Source organism: Falco peregrinus, chromosome 19, assembly GCF_023634155.1.
Source record: "Falco peregrinus isolate bFalPer1 chromosome 19, bFalPer1.pri, whole genome shotgun sequence".
In the NCBI taxonomy this organism is placed as follows: domain Eukaryota; kingdom Metazoa; phylum Chordata; class Aves; order Falconiformes; family Falconidae; genus Falco; species Falco peregrinus.
In genome coordinates, this window is record NC_073740.1 from 617214 (window position 1) to 636500 (window position 19287).

Below are 19287 nucleotides of genomic sequence, written 5' to 3' on the forward strand. Positions count from 1 at the left end.
ATCTGGAATAATCAGCAGGTTCTGGGCGTTAATTCGAGGGAGTTCAGCCCCACTGGGAGCACAGCCGGTGGGGGGCAGCGGGGGAGTCCAGCCTGCTTCAGAGCAGTTTTTTCACCACCACCCCCCCCGGAATAAAATAATGAAGCAATTAGTGCCAGACCCACACACTTCAGGCTTGGCCATGCCATTGTGGCTGCAGTTCGGTGTGGCTGCCAGGACTGCATGCTCAGCCTCCCCCAACTGTGGCACCACCAGGCCCTGCCAAGGCGGCTCTGCTGAGGGGGGGCTCTGCCGAGGGGGGCTTTGCCGAGGGGGGCTCATGGCCGTGGCAGCCACCGTCCCCCCCACCCCACACCAGCATGGCTGGTGACTCATCCTGGAGCAGCTGGCCGTGAGCGGAATGGCAACGGCCGCCCCGCCATCTCCTTCCCTCGCCCCATTAATTTTCCCCTAAGATGCTGCATGGGAGAAAAATAAACACCCTGAGAGTGCCGGGGGTGGGGGGGTGTAGGGGTGTGCGGGAAATGTGATTTGGAATGTCCCCGGCCAGGCAGGCAAAGGGAAACTGAGCCATGTGCCTGGCCAGGATCAATGCCATGAGAAGAAGCAGCTTTAATTAAAGCTGGTAAATCCTGCCAGCAGCTTCAGTCCCTTCACGTCCCAGCACCCCAAGGCCTCCGGCACCCCCAACGCCCATGGGGGACCCACGGAGGTTATTTCTGCTGGAGACACGGGGCCAGGCACCCACTCTGGGGTGCTGGAGCAGAGCCAGCCCAAAATATTCCCTGCCCCCCTCCCAGCCACAAGTTGGACGCAGACACTGGGGGAAAAAGTGGTTTAGTGAAGGTGGCTAGGGCTGGGGGACAGGATGGGAACAGATAGGGACACAAGTGGTGGCATCCAGCAGCTGAGGGAGGCCCAGGGGTCCCGGCAGGGCAGTTTGAGAGGTGTGAGGGCAGGGGGCAACATGGGCACTGGGCTCAGTGCAAGTGGACCCTGCTGAGCATGTTCTCGCGGCACACCTCGCGGTAGGCGTTGCGGAGCAGGACATAGGGGAAGCAAGCCTCCAACATGTCCACCGTCAAGAAGGACGACTCTGCCACGATCTGAGAGATGCACACACCATCAGTGACCGCCCCTGCCTCAGTTTCCCCCTGTTGCCTGAGAGGGGAGTCAGTCCCCAGCCCCTCCCTGGCAGAGCTGGGTGCTCCCTCCCCAATGGCTCCTGTACCCCAGCTCCAGACTGAAATATTTGCATTTAAATTGCTTTGCAGCGAGAACAAGCGTTCCCTGAATATCAATCCTGGGTGGTGGGTGCATGGCCCCCACCCTGTCATCCCAGCCTCTCCCTGGGGGTGTCAGAGCTGGACCCAGCCCCCACAGGCCCAACTGGAGCTGGGTAAGGGCTGAACCCCCAGAGCTGGCTGCAGTGTGAGGGCTGGAGCAGCCTGGACAGCAGAGCTGAAGCCCAGCAGAGACACAGAACTGGGATGTGCACACTCAGAAGCACCCCACAGCCAACCCAGGGGTACACGAGGGCCCACCTAAGCAGCACCCAAGGGTCCACCCAGGGGCACCCCAGGGCCCTGCCATCACTCACCAGCTGCATGAGCAGGGAGATGGAGTCACGGTTCCTGGCACGCACCTTGTCCATCTCCTGGCCCAAATGCAGGAGGCTGACAGAGGCCAGCTGGGGACAGATCCTGATCAGCACAGGGGACAGTGTCCACCCTGAGAGGGTGCCACCCCCAGCCCGGCACAGCCCTGGCCCCTGGTCACTCTCACCAGCAGGAACTCCTTGAGGTGAGTCTCAATGTTCTTGTTGTGGACAGTGAAGAGGGCGGCTGACACATGGATGATGGCCTTGGCCAGGCAGTGGATGTTGTTGTTGTAGCCTGGGGACACAGGAAGGTTGGGGACAGCACAAGGTCTCCGCTGTGCCCACCTCCCTTGGCTGCAGTTATGGGGCACCAGCCTTGCCAGGCCTGGGGTCCTGCTGTCCCACCAACCCTCAGCTGTGGGGACCGATGGCCTCGGGGGGTGCCAGCACACACAAGGTGTGACACCAATGGGCTCAGGGTCATGGGGACATAGTCACGACTGGGGACATGGGGACAAAGCTGCTGGGGTTGTGGCCAAGCCTCACCATCCATGTCAGTGTTGTAGATGGATGCCGGGTCAGAAGCAAGCAGGGGCAGGGACACGGCCAGGAAGACCAGGAGCAGGCAGGCCACTTTGTAGTCCTCCTCCGGCGATGAGCCATCTGCCAGGGAGGGAAGTGGCACTAGACAGAGGTCCAAGAGGGGGCCCTGGGGGACCCAGGGAGGTGACACAGGGTGGGGGAAGGTGAGCAGGGCTGGGGGTCTGTGGCAGGGTGCTGGCTCTCAGGGACAGCTTTCTGTGACCCCAGCAGACCCCCACAGTACCTGTCTTGCTGGAAGCCAGGACGTTCACCAGTGCGGGGTCGACCTCGCAGGGGATCCCCGTGGCCGAGGCCAGCTCAAAGATGCTCAGGGTGACCTGGGTGGACAGGGACACACAGGCTCAGGGCTGGGGACACAGGGTGCAGCCAGGCACAGGGAACTGTGCAGTGCCACAGAGTGCTATGTGATGCCACACAGTGTCCCATAGCACCAAGCGGTGCCACACAACATGGCAGGACAGCTGTCTCAAGCACTGGGGGTGCCACCCCATCCCCGCCCCCCTCAGGGCCCACCTGGATGTCAGTCTCAGGGGTAACAACATCCGTCAGACACTCAATGGGGCCCATCAGGAAGGGGCAGTGGTGGGAGAAGACCTGCAGAGAGAAGGTGGATGCTCATGGGGCTCCTGCTAACCCCTCCAGGCTGTGGGGCTAGTGGGTGGGGGTCCCAAAGGATGGAGGACCCATAAGGTGGGGGGCACCCACCTCCCGCAGGCCCTGCTGGGCCATGGCACGGAAGCTCAGGATCTCCCCGATGATGGTCATGCGCTTCAGAACATTTTCGGCTGCTGTGGGAGGAGAAGGGTCAGCGGGGACATGTGTGTGTGTGTGTGCACGTATGTGTGCATGTACACCCACGTATGCCAGACCCAGGCTTCCCCCCGTGTCCCCGGTGTCCCCCTGTGACTCACAGGTCAGTCGAGGCAGCAGAGCCGCCATCTGCTCAGGCTTGCAGGAGCTGGAGCGCAGCTGCACCAGTGTGTCCATGTTCTCATTGACCAGCTTCTGCAGGGGACATGGGGCTTGTGGCGCTGGTGACACAGCAAGCCCACAGCCAGCTGGGGAAGGAGAGGGGCACCCTGGCCCCTCTGCCCCCACCTCCACACTGGATGGCAAGCCCGAGGGACAGGCAGGGTGCTGGGACGGTCCCCAGGGTGGCCCTGCCTGCCCTGTCACACTGTGCTCCAGAACCTGGTCCCAGAAGCCTGACCCTGGTCCCGGTCTTGATCCCCCAGCCCTGGTCCCAGTGCCCAGCTCTACCTTCAGCTCAGTGACCTGGGAGCCCACGTGCCACATGAGGTTGTCACTCAGGAACTTCATGCCGTACGGCCCAATGAGCTCAGCCAGCGCCCGCATCTCTTGTGGGGAGATACACAAAGAAGGGGATATCAGCAGGGTCAGGGGGTGATGATCCTCCCCCACAGCATCCCTGCATCCCTCACCTGAGACATCGGAGAATTCGGCAGCACTGAAGGGGGGCTCGCCCTCCCGCGGCACTGTGGTGAAAGCCTGCAGGGCGGGGGCCAGGACGATTGCCCCTGTGCTGGCCTGCCGCAGCAGGGCCTCCAGGTACCTGCAGACACCGACCTGCTGCCACCACCTGGCACCACCACCCACGGCACTGCCACCCATGGCACTGCAGGGCCACCTCCCACAAGAGAGGGAGGGTGCTGGTCCCAGTGTGGCACCTACCAGTTGGTGTAGATGGTGGTGAGCGTCTGCTCACCGGCTGCATCACGGGGCTGTGTCTGCTGCAGGAGGACACTGCGGATGATGCGCCCTGTGTCCAAGCCCACAAACTGCCCCAGTGACTGGATGAAGGTCATGTAGGCGCTCAGCCCCGCCAGCACCTCCGAGGGCCGCACCACCTCCTGCGTGGCCTGGCTGTAGCCTGCCATGGCCACGATGGCCCTGCAGGGACAGAAAGGGGCTGTCTGGAGAGCCGCTGCCAAGTGTCCCATACCCAGCAGCACCCACAGCCCACCCTTGCTGTGTCCCACATCCCTAGCATGATCCCTACTTGGTGAAGCGTGTCTCCAGGTGGCTGCTGAGGTACTCGGCTGGCGTCACCATGTGCTCAAAGATGGTGAAGTTGGGCACGTGGTTGAGGCTCAGGGACAGCTCGGCCAGTATCAGGTGCAGCTTGTCCATGCTGGTGTGGGTGTGATGGGCACCGTCAGCCACACCAGAGCCCCATGGGGACAACCCCATGATCACACTGTGCCCCCACATCACACCATTGCCCACACCCAACATCTGGTGACCACTGCTCCCCACCAGCCCCCTGCCCACCACTGCTAGCCCCAGGTGGCTCTCACTTGGTGGTCAGGGTCCGGTCCTTCCTCTGGCTTTCAGCCCCTGGCTTGTCCCGCTCAGGCTCCCCCTTCTTGGCTGACTGCTTCAGAGTCTTCTTGTTGCGGGCTTTGCTGACGGTAGAGGCACAGTGCTTGGGCAGCAGCTGCCAAACACAAGCAGTGGGTTACCACCGGCCATGGCACTGACGACAGCCCAAATGGGGCCTCCAGGACCAGAAGAGACCATCCCCAAGGTTGAATTGACCCTGGCAGGTCTTCCCCACCGTGGCCTCTGCTGTCTCAAGGCTTTGGAGAACATGGAGGCCAAGGAGGTCACAGAGGTCCAAGAGAACAAAGAGGCCACAGAGACCCTAGAGGCCACAGAGACCCCAAAGGCCACAGAGACCTCAGAGGCCCTGGAGACACCTCACCTGCTCACTGAGCTTGTGCTGCTCAGCACAGACATCCATGATGCAGGTGCTGGCCTGCCAGGCCATCTCCTCCAGGAACTTGTTGCACAGCCCCAGTGCTATGGCCTTCAGGTGGGGATACTGAGGGGGGAAAGCCACGGCACTGTCACAGCACATGGCATGCAGGCCACGACCACATCTGTGGCATGCCACCAGCTGTCCCAAGGCCATGGCACTGTCATTGTCCCCCACCCACATGTGCCTGCCCCAGCCCCTCCACAGGTGGCAGGGCAGCAGCCAGCCACAGTGCCCCTGGGTCACCCATGCCCCCCCAGGCAGCAGGACCCACCTCCTCTGGGCACATGGGATGGACACAGTGGGAGAAGTGGCTGCAGAGCAGAGGGAAGGCAATGCTGTAGCGCAGCATCGAGGACTCCTCCATCGTCGCCACAAACATCTTCTCCACAGGGCGAGGGTAGAAACTGCAGGAGTGAGGGCATAGGGGCAGAAGAATAGGGCAGAGTGGGCAGGAGAGGGGATTTGTCTTTCAGGACACACTGATCCTGTGCCATGTGTGCATTGTCCCTGTCCCCATATCCATGTGTACATCACTTAATCTCGCCCAGCCTCTCCCATGGGTTACACATCCCCCATGGCCATCTCTGTCCCTTCCCACACCCATGACCCAGCACACACAGGCACCTTTCCACGTGTGGTGGGGTGCAGGACATGGCTTGAAGACCCCCAGCCAGGGTGACCCCCTGTGACTGTGGGGAAACTGAGGCAGAGCAGTTGGCTGTGCTCACCACAGGTCGGAGAGGTCAGAGGACTCAGCCAGTAGCTCCTCCAGGGAGTCAAGCAGTTTGGTGTGGAAAACAATGAGGTTCATGATGCGACCCACATCAGGGTTGGAGCCCAGTGGCAGCGAGGCCTTCGCCACGCTGGTGTAGGCCTAGGGGGACAGTGGGCTCAGGGGTACGGCAGGGCAGGGAAGAGGACAAGGACAAGAACAGGGATGGGGACAGTAAGAGGGAAGGAGACTGGCATAGGGATGGGAACAAGGATGGAGACTGGGATGGGGACAGAGACAAGAACAGGGACAGGGTCAGCACCTGCAGGCGGAACCAGTCCAGGCGGAGCGGTGTGAAATCAAACTGCTCCTTGTCATCAACTGCAGTGAAATAGAAACATGGGGAGACATGGTTGTGGGGAATATCAGTCTGGGGCTGATAATCTGGAACTACTCGTCCTGGGGGTGCCAGTCTGGGGGTGCCAGTTGTCAGGGAGCTAGTCTGGGGTGGCAGTGCTCACCCCACAGGACCCCCAGGAGCTGCCATCTCCATTGCCCCACAGGGCCATGCCTGGGTGCCCAGTATGGTCCAGGATGGCTGCAAGGCTCCCCAGGCAGGGGGGACATCAGTCCCCAGGCAGTGCCACAGACATGCCAGGGGGGACATAGTCTGTACCTTCCTTGACAGAGAGAGCCGAGAGAGAGCTGACGAAGGACGACAGAATGATGGACTCCTCCTCGGGGCACACGGAAAGGTTCTGTGGGGCCAGGGATGGGGTCAGGATAAGGGACAGCCAGGATAGGGCACAGGGGACAGGGACAGTCTAAACAGGGGACACAGATCAGCCCCTGCCAGTGCCCTGCGGTACCTGGATGACTTCGCTGAGCACCAAGGCATCGAAGCGGGCTAGGTACTGGACGTGGTAGCGCTGCAGCACCCCAACCCGCCGCCGCACCAGGCTCCGCAGCTGCTCCATGAGAAAAAGCAGCTCTGCGACGTGGCTGCCACCCATAGCCACCAGTCAGAGTCAGGGCTGGCTGCACCCCCAAATCCCCCCCATGCCAGCTCTGTCCATGGCATCCCAGAGTTGCCCCAGAGCAATCCCCACCATGAGGCCAGCCTGCCAATTTCTGGAGTGCCCCCCATGGGCATGGATCCCCTTGTGCAGTGCTAGTGCCCACACACTACACCAACCTGTCAGCGAAGTCCTCAGGTGTCTTGGTCTTGGTGACATGCTCAGCGTGCCGCACCAGCCACCTCACCTCGTCCCGGCAGAAGGAGAGTGCCATGAAGACAAAGAGGGCCTGGGCAGAGCGGAGGTTAGAGGGCAGCCGGCACAGGGTGCTGCCACCAGGCACTACCACAGGATTGGCACCAATGGCTCTGGGCACTGTCACTGCACGGCACCAGGCTGGCACCAGCTGTACCCCCATGCAGACCCCACCCACACCCACTGCACACCCCCAGGAGCATGCAGAGCCCAGCATCCAGCCTCCTGCACCCCCAGCACCCACGCCCTGGCACCCCGGCCCCCATGCTCACCTTGGGTCCCAGCAGCCCAGGCTGGTCCTCCAGCAGTGCCTCTAGCTCCCGCACGGCCCCACGCAGGTACACCCGCCGGCCCCGGTGCAGGGAGCCACTGCAGGAGGCGTCAGGATGAGGGTCAGGGCCATGGCCACCCAACTGACCCCCCAGCCACCCCTCTCACCCAGTGGGGACATCACAGGCACCATGTCGCAAAGGTAGGGGCTATGTCACAGAGCTAGTATGGACCCAATGAGGTACTCCAGCCCTGCCACCCAAGGTGCTGACACCCTCAGGAGCTCCTGAGACACCCCGCACTCTCTGGGATTCATGGGACCTCCAGGATCCTGCAATCCTTTGGGGCATCCTGGGATCTCCCAACTCCCCAGAACCCCTGGGACCCTCCCCAGCACCCCCAGACCCACTGTCCCCGCATTGAGTCTCCAACCTGTGAACCACAGCATGTTCCTTGCACTCCTTGAGATCAGCCACCCGCTTCCCATACCTGCAAGAGAGTCACAGCCAGGAAGCACCAAGCACTGCACCTAGGAGAGCCCCAGGCATCCCACAGAGACCCTGGCACAGCCCCCAGCCCCCAACACAACTCCCTGGCACCCTACAAACTCTCCTGGCACCCAGCAGAGCTACTGACAGAGCCCCTCTAGCCCCTGGCACCCATTGTAACACCCCCCTGGCACCGTGCACGGCCCCAGTGCTGGCATGGTCATTACCCTTTGAGGCTGCTGAGCAACTCCTCGGTGACCTTGTGGATCTGGAGAGCTTCATCACGGAGGAGGGTGATGTAAAGTGAGCCCTGCAGCGCCAGCCGCCACAGCTCCAGGCACTGTGGGGACGAGCTCAGCGCCCCTGGGCACACCAGGAACCCCACTGCGGGCACAGGTATCAGGTGGGCAGGGGCTGCCTGCACTGCTGGCCCCACAGTGGGCAGGGTGACAGCCCGAAACCAGGAGCCAGGCTGCCCACATGGGGCTGGGGACCTGCGTACACTGCAGGGACTCACTGAGGATCCAGCGCTCCATCACCTCCAGGGACAGGTACTCACAGGCCATCTGGGGACACAGGCATGACCATGTTACCATCCTCAGGCCTCCCACAGCCTCCCCCAGGACCTGCCCTTGGTTCCCCTCACATGGTGGCACTCACGGTGTCAGAGCTGGCAGGGCTAAGCATGGTGCCGGTGGTGCTGAGCAGACTGAGGAGCTGGTCGCTGCGCCACTGCTCAGCACCCTGGTTCCTCCGGGCAAAGAGGAAATGGAGGGACAGGAGGGCACTGGTGACAGCCTGAGGAACAGGGGGACATCACAGGGGGGTTGTGGGATGGACTGGGGAAGAAGTGGCCCTGCTGGCTGGGGGGAGCCCCATCCCACCTTAGTGTGTGGCCCAAATTCCTCCATCAGCTTCTTGAGGGGGTGGTCGTACTCCAGCACCATCTGTCCCAGGCGGGTGAAGCTGGGGTCACTGTGAGGATGGCGGCCCAGGGGTCAGGAATAGTCCTCAGGGACAGTCTCAGTGGGAATGGTCTGTGAGGACAGCCCTGGTGAGGACATCCAACCCACCTTGAGCCATGGCTCATCTCGTGGGCACAGTGGTACAGGCCGATGAGCAGCCGGCGGTCCTCAGTGCGGGCCAGCAGCAGGACAAGGGACACATAGGTGACAACCAGGTCCAGGTAGCTCTTGGTGAAATCATAGTTGACATGCTGGGGAGGGAACAGCCATGAGCACAGGGGCACAGCTGTGGCACACCCAAAGTACCCACCCAGGACCCCCAGTGCCCCACTCACGATATCAAAGAAGCACTGGTTGGCATCGATTGTGTTCAGTAGCTCATAGACGTGGTCCTGACAAGGAGGGGACAAGGGGCTGTGTCACTGCTGTGCCCCCCAGGCCTGAAATTCTGGCGCTGCCACTCAAAACCCCCCTCTGCCCCCCACCACACACCCCATCTCACCCTGAACTCCAGGACATCCAGGAAGGAGTGGTAAAAGGGTCCCAACGCCCGGGTAATGTCCCCCTTGTCCTTGTGCACTGGCCCTAGGTGTTGCTGCAAAGGGACAGGGGGGACACCCAGGGTGAAGTGACACAGGGGGGACACCTGGAGTGGGGCGTCATGGGGCAGGGATGGCAGGATTACCCTGAAAGGGGGACCGAGGGGAAGCCAGGTGGTGGTGACACAAGGTGGGGTGACACAGACTGGGCTGACACATGGGGGACAGGGTGGACACTGGATGGTGGGACGACACAGGGTGGGGATGGTAAGGACAGTAGGGATGGAGTGACATGGGGTGCGGGGCAGCAGGGATACCCACGTAGGTCTGGGGGGCAGGGGAAAGGGACAGGGGGTTAGGGACAGAGGGGACATCCTGGTCCCTCACTGTGCTGCTCCGCACATCCAGGTGAGGAAACTTCTTGCTGATGAACTTGATGGAGGACTCCATGGCCTTGTCACTGAAGAAAGGCGGCCGTGTCTTGGGGTCGGAGCAGGTCTGTGGGGACCACCCCCGTGTCAGACCACCCAAAAAAACCCCTCCTGGGCTCAGACACACCCCCCACATAAGACCCATCAACCCCACCACCCCCCCAGTGCCGCAGGGGGACACCCCGGCATTGTGTGCCCCAACCCGCCCCTCCAGGGGACCCAGGCACCCAGGCCCCACCCTGCAACCACCTTCTTGATGTTGTAGATGCGGACAAGGACACCCTGTCCCCGGTCATTGAGGATCGTCAGCTTCTCAGCAAACTTGTTCTGGTAGATGGAGGGCAGCGACATGGCAGCAATGTGCTGGGGGGCCACTCGATGTCCCCCACCGCCCCCCGATCGGCCTCCCAGGCCCAACACCCAACTTCCCCTTCCTGGGCTTCCTGGGCTGGGCCCCAGGAAGGGGCCACCTCCACGTGACACCGACACCACCCCATGACACCACCAGTGCCTGACGCCATGGCTGTGTGACACCACCGCCATGTAGGTGCAGCCATGGCTGTGCCACGCTGGCCGCAGACCGGAGACACCATCCACAGCCGTATGACACTGGCTGTGGCAGGTGACACCACTGACAGTCGGTCAGCGCTGGCTACAGCCATATAGCACCAGTCCCAGCCCCCAGCCGTGCTATGCCAACCAGGACCATATAGCACCAGCCACCAACTACATGACACCAGCCACAGCCATGTACACAACCCTAGAACAGCACCCAGGGCTCTACAACACCAACCATGACCGTGTAACAACAGCCAAGCCCATACAATACCATGCAAGGCTCTATTACAGCAGGCAGGGTCCATATAAGACCACCCAGGCCGATATAACACTCCTCAGAGCCCCTATAGCACTACCCAGGCTCACATAATGCTACCCATGGCCCATATAACATTGCCTGGGCCCCTATAGCACCGCCAGGCCCCTGTAGCACTGCTCATGGCCCCTATAGCACCACCGGACCCATATAGCTCTGCCAGGCCCCTATAGCACTGCCGGGCTCCTATAGCACTGCTCAGGGTCCCTATAGCACTGCTCAGGGCCCCTATAGCACCGCCGGACCCCTATAGCACTGCTCAGGGCCCCTATAGCACTGCTCAGGGCTCCTATAGCATTGCTCAGGGTCCCTATAGCACTGCCGGACCCATATAGCTCCGCCAGGCCCCTATAGCACTGCCGGGCCCCTATAGCACCGCCAGGCCCCTGTAGCACTGCTCAGGGCCCCTATAGCACCACCGGACCCATATAGCTCTGCCAGGCCCCTATAGCACTGCCGGGCTCCTATAGCACTGCTCAGGGTCCCTATAGCACTGCTCAGGGTCCCTATAGCACTGCCGGACCCATATAGCTCCGCCAGGCCCCTATAGCACTGCCGGGCTCCTATAGCACTGCTCAGGGTCCCTATAGCACTGCTCAGGGCCCTATAGCACCGCCGGACCCCTATAGCACTGCTCAGGGCCCCTATAGCACTGCTCAGGGCTCCTATAGCATTGCTCAGGGTCCCTATAGCACTGCCGGACCCATATAGCTCCGCCAGGCCCCTATAGCACTGCCGGGCCCCTATAGCACTGTTCAGGGCCCCTATAGCACTGCTTAGGGCCCCTATAGCACTGCCGGGCCCCTATAGCACTGCTCAGGGCCCCTATAGCACTGCAGGGCCCCTATAGCACTGCTCAGGGCCCCTGTAGCACTGCCGGGCCCCTATAGCACTGCTCAGGGCCCCTATAGCACTGCCGGGCCCCTGTAGCACTGCTCAGGGCCCCTGTAGCACTGCCGGGCCCCTATAGCACTGCTCAGGGCCCCTATAGCACTGCCGGGCCCCTATAGCACTGCTCAGGGCCCCTATAGCACGGCTCAGGGCCCCTATAGCACTGTTCAGGGCCCCTATAGCACTGCTCAGGGCCCCTGTAGCACTGCCGGGCCCCTGTAGCACTGCTCAGGGCCCCTATAGCACTGCTCAGGGCTCCTATAGCATTGCTCAGGGTCCCTATAGCACTGCCGGACCCATATAGCTCCGCCAGGCCCCTATAGCACTGCCGCGCTCCTATAGCACTGTTCAGGGCCCCTATAGCACTGCTCAGGGCCCCTATAGCACTGCCGGGCCCCTATAGCACTGCTCAGGGCCCCTATAGCACTGCTCAGGGCTCCTATAGCATTGCTCAGGGTCCCTATAGCACTGCCGGACCCATATAGCTCCGCCAGGCCCCTATAGCACTTCCGGGCTCCTATAGCACTGCTCAGGGCCCCTGTAGCACTGCCAGGCCCCTATAGCACTGCTCAGGGTCCCTATAGCACTGCTCAGGGCTCCTATAGCATTGCTCAGGGCTCCTATAGCACTGCCGGACCCATATAGCTCCGCCAGGCCCCTATAGCACTGCTGGGCTCCTATAGCACTGCTCAGGACCCCTATAGCACTGCTCAGGGCCCCTATAGCACTGCCGGACCCATATAGCTCCGCCAGGCCCCTATAGCACTGTTCAGGGCCCCTATAGCACTGCCGGGCCCCTATAGCACTGCTCAGGGCCCCTATAGCACTGCTCAGGGCCCCTATAGCACCGCCGGGCCCCTATAGCACTGCTCAGGGCCCCTATAGCACCGCCGGGCCCCTATAGCACCGCCGGGCCCCTGTAGCACTGCCGGGCCCCTGTAGCACTGCTCAGGGCCCCTATAGCACTGCTCAGGGTCCCTATAGCACTGCTCAGGGCCCCTATAGCACCGCCGGGCCCCTATAGCACTGCTCAGGGCCCCTATAGCACTGCTCAGGGCCCCTATAGCACTGCCGGGCCCCTATAGCACTGCTCAGGGCCCCTATAGCACTGCTCAGGGCTCCTATAGCATTGCTCAGGGTCCCTATAGCACTGCCGGACCCATATAGCTCCGCCAGGCCCCTATAGCACTTCCGGGCTCCTATAGCACTGCTCAGGGCCCCTGTAGCACTGCCAGGCCCCTATAGCACTGCTCAGGGTCCCTATAGCACTGCTCAGGGCTCCTATAGCATTGCTCAGGGCTCCTATAGCACTGCCGGACCCATATAGCTCCGCCAGGCCCCTATAGCACTGCTGGGCTCCTATAGCACTGCTCAGGACCCCTATAGCACTGCTCAGGGCCCCTATAGCACTGCCGGACCCATATAGCTCCGCCAGGCCCCTATAGCACTGTTCAGGGCCCCTATAGCACTGCCGGGCCCCTATAGCACTGCTCAGGGCCCCTATAGCACTGCTCAGGGCCCCTATAGCACCGCCGGGCCCCTATAGCACTGCTCAGGGCCCCTATAGCACCGCCGGGCCCCTATAGCACCGCCGGGCCCCTGTAGCACTGCCGGGCCCCTATAGCACCGCCGGGCCCCTATAGCACCGCCGGGCCCCTGTAGCACTGCCGGGCCCCTGTAGCACTGCTCAGGGCCCCTATAGCACTGCTCAGGGTCCCTATAGCACTGCTCAGGGCCCCTATAGCACCGCCGGGCCCCTATAGCACTGCTCAGGGCCCCTATAGCACTGCTCAGGGCCCCTATAGCACTGCCGGGCCCCTATAGCACTGCTCAGGGCCCCTATAGCACTGCTCAGGGCCCCTATAGCACTGCTCAGGGCCCCTATAGCACCGCCGGGCCCCTATAGCACTGCTCAGGGCCCCTATAGCACTGCCGGGCCCCTATAGCACTGCCGGGCCCCTGTAGCACTGCTCAGGTCCCCTGTAGCACTGCCGGGCCCCTGTAGCACTGCCGGGCCCCTATAGCACCGCCGGGCCCCTGTAGCACTGCTCAGGGCCCCTATAGCACTGCTCAGGGCCCCTATAGCACCGCCGGGCCCACCCAGGCGCGCTGCGGGCGCCCCGCGGCGGCCGGCCGGCCCTGTTGCCATGGCGATAGCGCCGCGCAGGCCGCGCCGGAAGCCGGGCCCCGTTGCCGTGGCGACGCGGCGGCGCGCGAGGCCCGTTGGGAGCGCGTGGTGCTGAGCGGCCGCGCTGGGCTGGGGTCGGGCCCGCCATGGAGCCCCAGGCACTCGTTCAGTGTCCCTACGACAGGAGCCACCAAGTCCGGGTTTCCCGCCTGCCCTACCACCTCGTCAAGTGCCAGCGGGTGAGCGGGGGCCGGGTTGGGGCCTCCCGGGGCCCTGCCGGGGCCCGGGGCTCAGCCAGCTCTGAGGCAAAAGCCCCCCGCCAACCCGGTGCCTCTCGCCTCTCTTTGCCCCCCAGAACAACCCGCAGGTGGCCCGCAAGCTGGCCACCTGCCCCTTCAACGCCAGCCACAGGGTGCCCCATGGCAAGCTGCAGAGACACATCGCCTCCTGCCCCGACCAACGCCAGCCCGACCTCCCTCACGGTACAGCATGGCTCCCCCCTCACCACCCCGGTGGCTACGCTCAGCTCTGCCCTCCCCAACAACTGTCTTCTCTGTCCCCTCAGGGATGGAAACACACCTCAGCTACAGGATGAAGCAACCAGAGGTCCTCGCAGCCTGGCAGGACCCCCTGTCCCAGGAGGACTGGGAGGCTGGTGAGTGTCCCCGTGATGCCAAGCAGTGCTCCCCACCCTTGCCATGTCACCTTAAGGCTGGCATTTCCCCATCTCATCACCTTTTGCAGAGCTGGAGGACCTGGAGGACCCCTCACCATTCATCCTCAATGTCAGGACGAATGACCTGTGCCTCCCGTGTGACAGGTAGGAGCCCGCACGGCTGGGGACATCCCCTCCCTGGGTGCCCGTATTTGGGTGTGCCCCCCCGAGGGTGCTGCCCACCCTGACACCCCTGTTCCTCTCTTGCCCCCCAGCTCGGCCCCGGCAGCACCCACAAGCCAGAACCGAGACAGAGGAGCTGCAGGAGTCCCTGCGGCAGGTGCAAAGTGGCAGGCACAGGAGTGACCACCAACGGTAGCAGCAGGACCAGGGTAGTGCCCATCTGTCCCCCAGAACCAGGGGGACCACGGTGCCAGGGGGGCAGTGCCCCCTCAGCTGAGGTTGCGAGGGTGATTCTACCCACAGGTTTTAAATGCGTGTTGCAAATAAGCTGCTTGCAAGTGTGCATGGTGCCCCGTCACCTGAGGGGGACAGAAGGAACGTTGGGGTGGGGACCGGGCCACCCACACAGGCAGATGCTGGGGGTACCCATGGGATGGGGACCCAGGGGACCATGTGACCTGGGCACAGGGGCACCCCGAGGATGGGGACCCAGGGGACACCCAACGTGAGTTTCTAGCCCACCCCACTTCCCACATGCTCCCTTGGCTGTGCTCCCAGCGTGCTCCATGCTGGCCCTGTCCCTTGTGGCACAGACGAGTGGGGTGCAGAGCATGTTGCCCCTGCTCCAAGGGAGCTCTAGCACCATGGCAGGGGAGGAGGGGCAACAGCTCCAGTGCACAGCAGGCTATCAGCCCCCAGGCCTGTCTGTGTCCCCATAACCTCCTCAGTGTGTCCCTCTAACTACCTGGGCCAGATCATGTCCCTGTTGCCTTCCCCATTGTTTTCCCATAACTCCCACAGTGTGTCCCTGTACCTCACCCAGGCCAGCCCATGTCCCTGTCACCCCCCCAAGTGTGCCCCCATACCTCCCCAGTCAGTCCCCAACCCCCCTCAGCTCACCTACACCCTTGTAACGCCCCAGTGTGTCCCTTTATCCCTCCACCGTGCCCCTGTAAGCCCACCTGCCCTGCTTGTGCTCTGTCCTCCCCCACAGTGTGTCCCTGTCACCCCTGTGTCCCACTGTCCCCCTCATCCTGTCCCCAGCCACTCCTAAACTCAGGCTCTGGAGGGGACAGCACCAAAGATGATGACTGGGACCATCTGGCATGACCAAGCCAGTTGAAGGTGAACCCAATCCCCCCTGGTCCTGGTGCCTGGGGGGCTGCTGCCCCCAGCTCCTGCAGAGCACCAGGTGTCCCCCCGTCTCTCTCCCACCAAAAGGGGCGTTTCCAGGCGGGTGCTGTCCAGATTTTTGGGCTGGAGGGGAGCTATTTTAGTGCTTCTTGCGTAATGTGGGTACCTCATGCGCAGGCTGTGTCCCCAGGGCATCAGGCTGTGGGTTCCCCGCCCAGGAGGGGGGGGGGGGGGGGGGAGCAGCTGGGGAAGCATCATTAACCCCCCCACCCTTGGCATTCCTCCAAAAAAATGTCACTGTTGTCGTCGTTGTCCCCCTGCCAGCCTGGTGGTAACGCACACCCGTCACACCCAGGCCATGCTCAACCCCAGCATAGTGCCAGGATCCCCCAGTCCTTCACGCACACCCCAGTTCCTTCTCCCCTTCTCCTTCCAGTGGGATGTCTCTGGGCATGGGTGACCCCACAGAGCCCCTGCTGCGCCAGGAGGTGAGAAGAGCTTGGAGAAGCCAACGGATTTGGAACAGTACATGTGGAAATGGGAACATGTGTGTCATGCCGCCTTCCCCAGTCAGGCTCCCTGCCCACCACTGCTCTCTCCCCAGCTGCCTGCAACACCCCATCATCCAAGGCAGGCCGTGGGGACCCCGCAGGGCTGAGTTTGGGGGGAAAACTTGGGGGTTTTTCCTTCTTTCCAGCAGTTCACGGGGAGGTCAGATACATATCTTTCCCAGTCTGGAGGGGGGGGGGGCGGCGGGGGAGCATGCAGGCGGGGTCGTACCGGTCCCTCCTGGCCAGGCAGAGGAGGAGTGATCTGGTGTTGTAATTAATTCCTCCCTCACCAATGCCAGAAATGCAGCTGCAGAGCGGTTTTTATGCAACTAATAACTCCCGTTAACGTACATCTGGCAGGAGCCGTACATCCTGGGCTCAGCCCATGTGGGAGACGCTTTTCCTCCCTCCATCTCCGATCCAGAGGTTGAACATGAATCTAGCGGCGGCTACTCCTTCCTCAGGCTTTAACCTGCCAAGCACTAACCTTCATCCGAGGCTGCCTTTCCCCCAGCACCACCCCCAGACATGTTTTAAACCCATTTATTTGGTTATGGGGGGCAGTTATCTCCACACAGCTCGGCGCAGAGATTTGGGGCGTGCGCCTGCCTGGATTTATCTCAGCAAAACTCTTTCCCCACGCGTCCTTCTCAGCCACAAATCCCATCCCCACACAGAACCGGTGCTTCTGTGGCAGTGCCTGCTTCCCCTGGCCAGACAGTGGAAACATTTGCACATGCTGCCCGCAGGTAGAAAGCCATCCCAATCCCTCCCTTCTTCGTAAGGGTTAAGGAGGAATTTCTCCAGTTTTGTTGCCTCGCTTGTTTAAAAGCGTCTGACTGCTTCAGCTTTGCCTGACATCTCTCCCCTGTGGTTTCCAGAGCAGTTTCATGTGTGCTTCGAACCGTGCCAATAACGGCCTTGCAACACTTGCCGGGAGTTTTTGCTCAGAGGGTGGATCCAGCCGGGTAGGTTGGAGGGCTGGCTTATTTTCATCCATGAGCCGGATGGGAAACAACAGGCGTTTTCCTCCTCTTTTCCACCTATTTTGCTGTTATTTTTCTCTTGTCAAGAGCAGTTGCAGATACCAGAGAGCACAGCCCCCCTCATGCTGCTCCTCAGTGGGAGCTGCCGGGTTTTCCCCTCGATGAGGAGGTGGGAAGGGAGAGTCAGGCTTTTTTTGGTGGCAGCGCAAGATACGCGTCACCTTCATTGTCCCCTGCGGTGTCCAGCTGCCACCATGGAGCAAGCAAGCCATGCCATGACACAGCCACACTTGTTGATGGCAGCTCCTGCTCCCCCTTTCCAGGAGGGTCCCACCACATCACATGGCCTCTCTGCGCTACGCATTTGGGGAGATTTTATGCCTTTTTGGCCTTGCCCCATGTACTTTAACCACTTCTCCCTCTTCTGTTCCCATGCAGCGATGAAACATCCCATGTGCACCCACCCTTGCACAGCTGCTGCAGCAGGGGATGCCTGCCGAGACCCCCTGTCCGGGCAGGGGTGACCAGTGCCACGTGGAGATGCAGGGTCATGAGTACCAGCTCTGCCTGAGCAGCCAGGGTTCCCATCACGATTCCCAGGACAAAATTCCCCTTGTCTTAACCCGTGTCATTCCCCTGCTGTGATTCAGCGCCCAGCATCATGCTCTGGCTGGTTTCTGCTGAGGAGGACGACACACACACACAAAAAAACCCCAAAAACACCAAAAAAACTGTTTATCGTCAAACTGCATCTGAAAGTGGCAGGAAAAGGAACTGGGCAGGAACTGGCAAGCGTCTGGCAGCCACAGGCAAGGCTCACCAGGGGCTTTGAAGTCACCGGTGTGGGAGGTGCAGCCGGGGGGCTTGGAGAAGCCCTGTCCCCTCAGCATCCACCCCCCCGCCACGACCCCCAGTAGCACCCTGGCCCCAGCAGGGAGGGGGGAAGCCCTAGCAGGAAGCCCTCCCCGTGAAGCTCTTTCGGGGTGTTTTTAACACTTTTTTTGCTTTTTTATCTCCACAGCTCCTCAGTACTCCTCCTTCCCATTGAGGTTCAGCTTGTACCCACTTGGTGACAGATTCTGCCCGGGCACGGGCACCTCCAGGGCTTGGCCTCAGCTCCGCCAGCAGCCAGGCTCCGCAGCCCGAGCGGGACTCATTAAGGCAGGAAATTAGGTGGAAAAACAACAAATGCTGAGAAATCGCAGGGCCGGGTGAGAAGGGCTGGGCAGCGTCTGGCCCCCGCCTTGCTGCTCAAGCACTGAAACTGGCCTCAGTGCCCCGCACCCGATTCCAGGTTATCACAGCCGTGTTATGGGGGCGTTTCACCCAAGAAAGGGCAGCGCCAGGGCCAGCAGTGCCACGAGCACACGTGTGTGTCAGCCACCACAGTGCCACCTCTACCCTGCCTGTGTCGTCCATTGCCCCCCCAGCGCCGGGGCCCCCCAGGGCTGGCTGAGTGCCCAGCTCCCCAATGCCTGCAGCCACCAGTGCCTTTTTGGGAAGCAGCCGGCACGCAGGGCCGTGTTCGCGCCCGTCCCCGGGCTCCCCGCCAGCCCCGGGGCGCTGTGCCAGCCCTCGCACCCCCCACCGGGGGAAACTGAGGCAGGACACCCAGCAGATCCCACCTGTGCCCCTTCCCATGGGGCATCATTGTCCTGTGCCCCCCAAACTCATCAGGGTGCCACGGTGTTGCCCTACAGCCCCCCAGCCCCTGGGGGTGCCACCCTATGGCTGCCCCCAGGCTCTTCCCCCCCCCCCGCTGCCCCAGCCTGGGGGGGAGGGTGCCGGGGGGGGTGGGGGTGGGTGACGTGGCCCTGCTGTCGGCCCAGGCTATATAGGGGCTGGTGGCGGCAGTGAGTCAGGCCCAATGCCCCCCCCACAGCCCCCGCAGTGACTCAGGGACGCTCCCCAGCACTGGCCATACTTAGCCGGGAGCATCCGAGCCCTGACCCCCCACCCGAGGTGGAGCCGTGGGGGTGGCAGCCATGGGGTGTTGGCAGGGGGGGGTGTGGGTTGTCCTGGGGGTGGGACTATGGGGCTGGCACCCGATGGGGTGTCCCCAGAGGGGCTGGGGGACCATGGGGACAGCATCCACAGGGTGTCCTGGGGATGGGGACAGTAGGGGTGGTGCCCATGGGGTGTCCTGGGGGTGGAATCTGTGGGGACACACACCACCTAAGGGGCTGAGTGGCCCTGGGTCAGACTCTTCCAGGCCTGGGGGGGG

At 62.2% G+C, this 19287-nt stretch overlaps 2 protein-coding genes and 1 long non-coding RNA gene across 9 annotated transcripts; 2 read left to right on the plus strand and 1 right to left on the minus strand.

The window, feature by feature from the left end:
* Nucleotides 1-821: 821 nt before the first annotated feature.
* Nucleotides 822-10099, minus strand: NCKAP1L (NCK associated protein 1 like). 7 transcript variants are annotated; one of them, XM_027780564.2, is made up of 31 exons: nucleotides 9911-10099; nucleotides 9633-9728; nucleotides 9194-9286; nucleotides 9027-9083; nucleotides 8800-8942; nucleotides 8611-8701; nucleotides 8387-8524; nucleotides 8244-8292; nucleotides 7954-8110; nucleotides 7671-7727; nucleotides 7241-7337; nucleotides 6893-7002; nucleotides 6567-6699; nucleotides 6374-6455; nucleotides 6020-6078; nucleotides 5714-5859; nucleotides 5257-5389; nucleotides 4929-5048; nucleotides 4522-4661; nucleotides 4224-4355; nucleotides 3896-4114; nucleotides 3646-3776; nucleotides 3464-3561; nucleotides 3115-3208; nucleotides 2909-2991; nucleotides 2717-2797; nucleotides 2427-2520; nucleotides 2147-2263; nucleotides 1786-1895; nucleotides 1601-1690; nucleotides 822-1106 (listed from the first exon to the last, which is right to left on the minus strand). In XM_027780564.2, exons 1-31 carry the CDS (start codon nucleotides 10010-10012, stop codon nucleotides 981-983), a joined length of 3378 nt encoding a protein of 1125 aa, XP_027636365.2. In that variant the 5' UTR covers nucleotides 10013-10099; the 3' UTR covers nucleotides 822-980. The 7 variants fall into 7 exon arrangements, with proteins under 7 accessions (XP_027636365.2, XP_005233129.2, XP_055648302.1 ...); XM_005233072.4 differs by having other exon boundaries at nucleotides 9618-9728; XM_055792327.1 differs by having other exon boundaries at nucleotides 9633-9690; nucleotides 9911-10093.
* A 3536-nt stretch (nucleotides 10100-13635) lies between these two features.
* On the plus strand, nucleotides 13636-14735 carry GTSF1 (gametocyte specific factor 1). Its single transcript, XM_027780583.2, has 5 exons — nucleotides 13636-13793; nucleotides 13910-14036; nucleotides 14120-14209; nucleotides 14299-14374; nucleotides 14485-14735. Exons 1-5 carry the CDS (start codon nucleotides 13701-13703, stop codon nucleotides 14573-14575), a joined length of 477 nt encoding a protein of 158 aa, XP_027636384.1. The 5' UTR covers nucleotides 13636-13700; the 3' UTR covers nucleotides 14576-14735.
* A 1566-nt stretch (nucleotides 14736-16301) lies between these two features.
* On the plus strand, nucleotides 16302-18786 carry LOC129782907 (uncharacterized). Its single transcript, XR_008745023.1, has 3 exons — nucleotides 16302-16826; nucleotides 16959-17045; nucleotides 17502-18786. It is a non-coding gene; the product is annotated as an uncharacterized LOC129782907 (long non-coding RNA).
* Nucleotides 18787-19287: the final 501 nt, after the last annotated feature.

Bases quoted from the DNA above. Each gene is read 5' to 3' on its own strand.
- NCKAP1L (XM_005233072.4), bottom strand. From the start codon at position 10,012: ATGTCGCTGCCCTCCATCTACCAGAACAAGTTTGCTGAGAAGCTGACG. The intron at 4,115-4,223 runs GTAGGGATCATG...CTGTCCCTGCAG, and splicing joins CTGGAGACACGCTTCACCAA to GGCCATCGTGGCCATGGCAG. The intron at 3,777-3,895 runs GTAGGTGCCACA...CGGTGTCTGCAG, and splicing joins ACCACCATCTACACCAACTG to GTACCTGGAGGCCCTGCTGC.
- GTSF1 (XM_027780583.2), top strand. From the start codon at position 13,701: ATGGAGCCCCAGGCACTCGTTCAGTGTCCCTACGACAGGAGCCACCAA. The intron at 13,794-13,909 runs GTGAGCGGGGGC...TTTGCCCCCCAG, and splicing joins ACCTCGTCAAGTGCCAGCGG to AACAACCCGCAGGTGGCCCG. The intron at 14,375-14,484 runs GTAGGAGCCCGC...CTTGCCCCCCAG, and splicing joins CTGTGCCTCCCGTGTGACAG to CTCGGCCCCGGCAGCACCCA.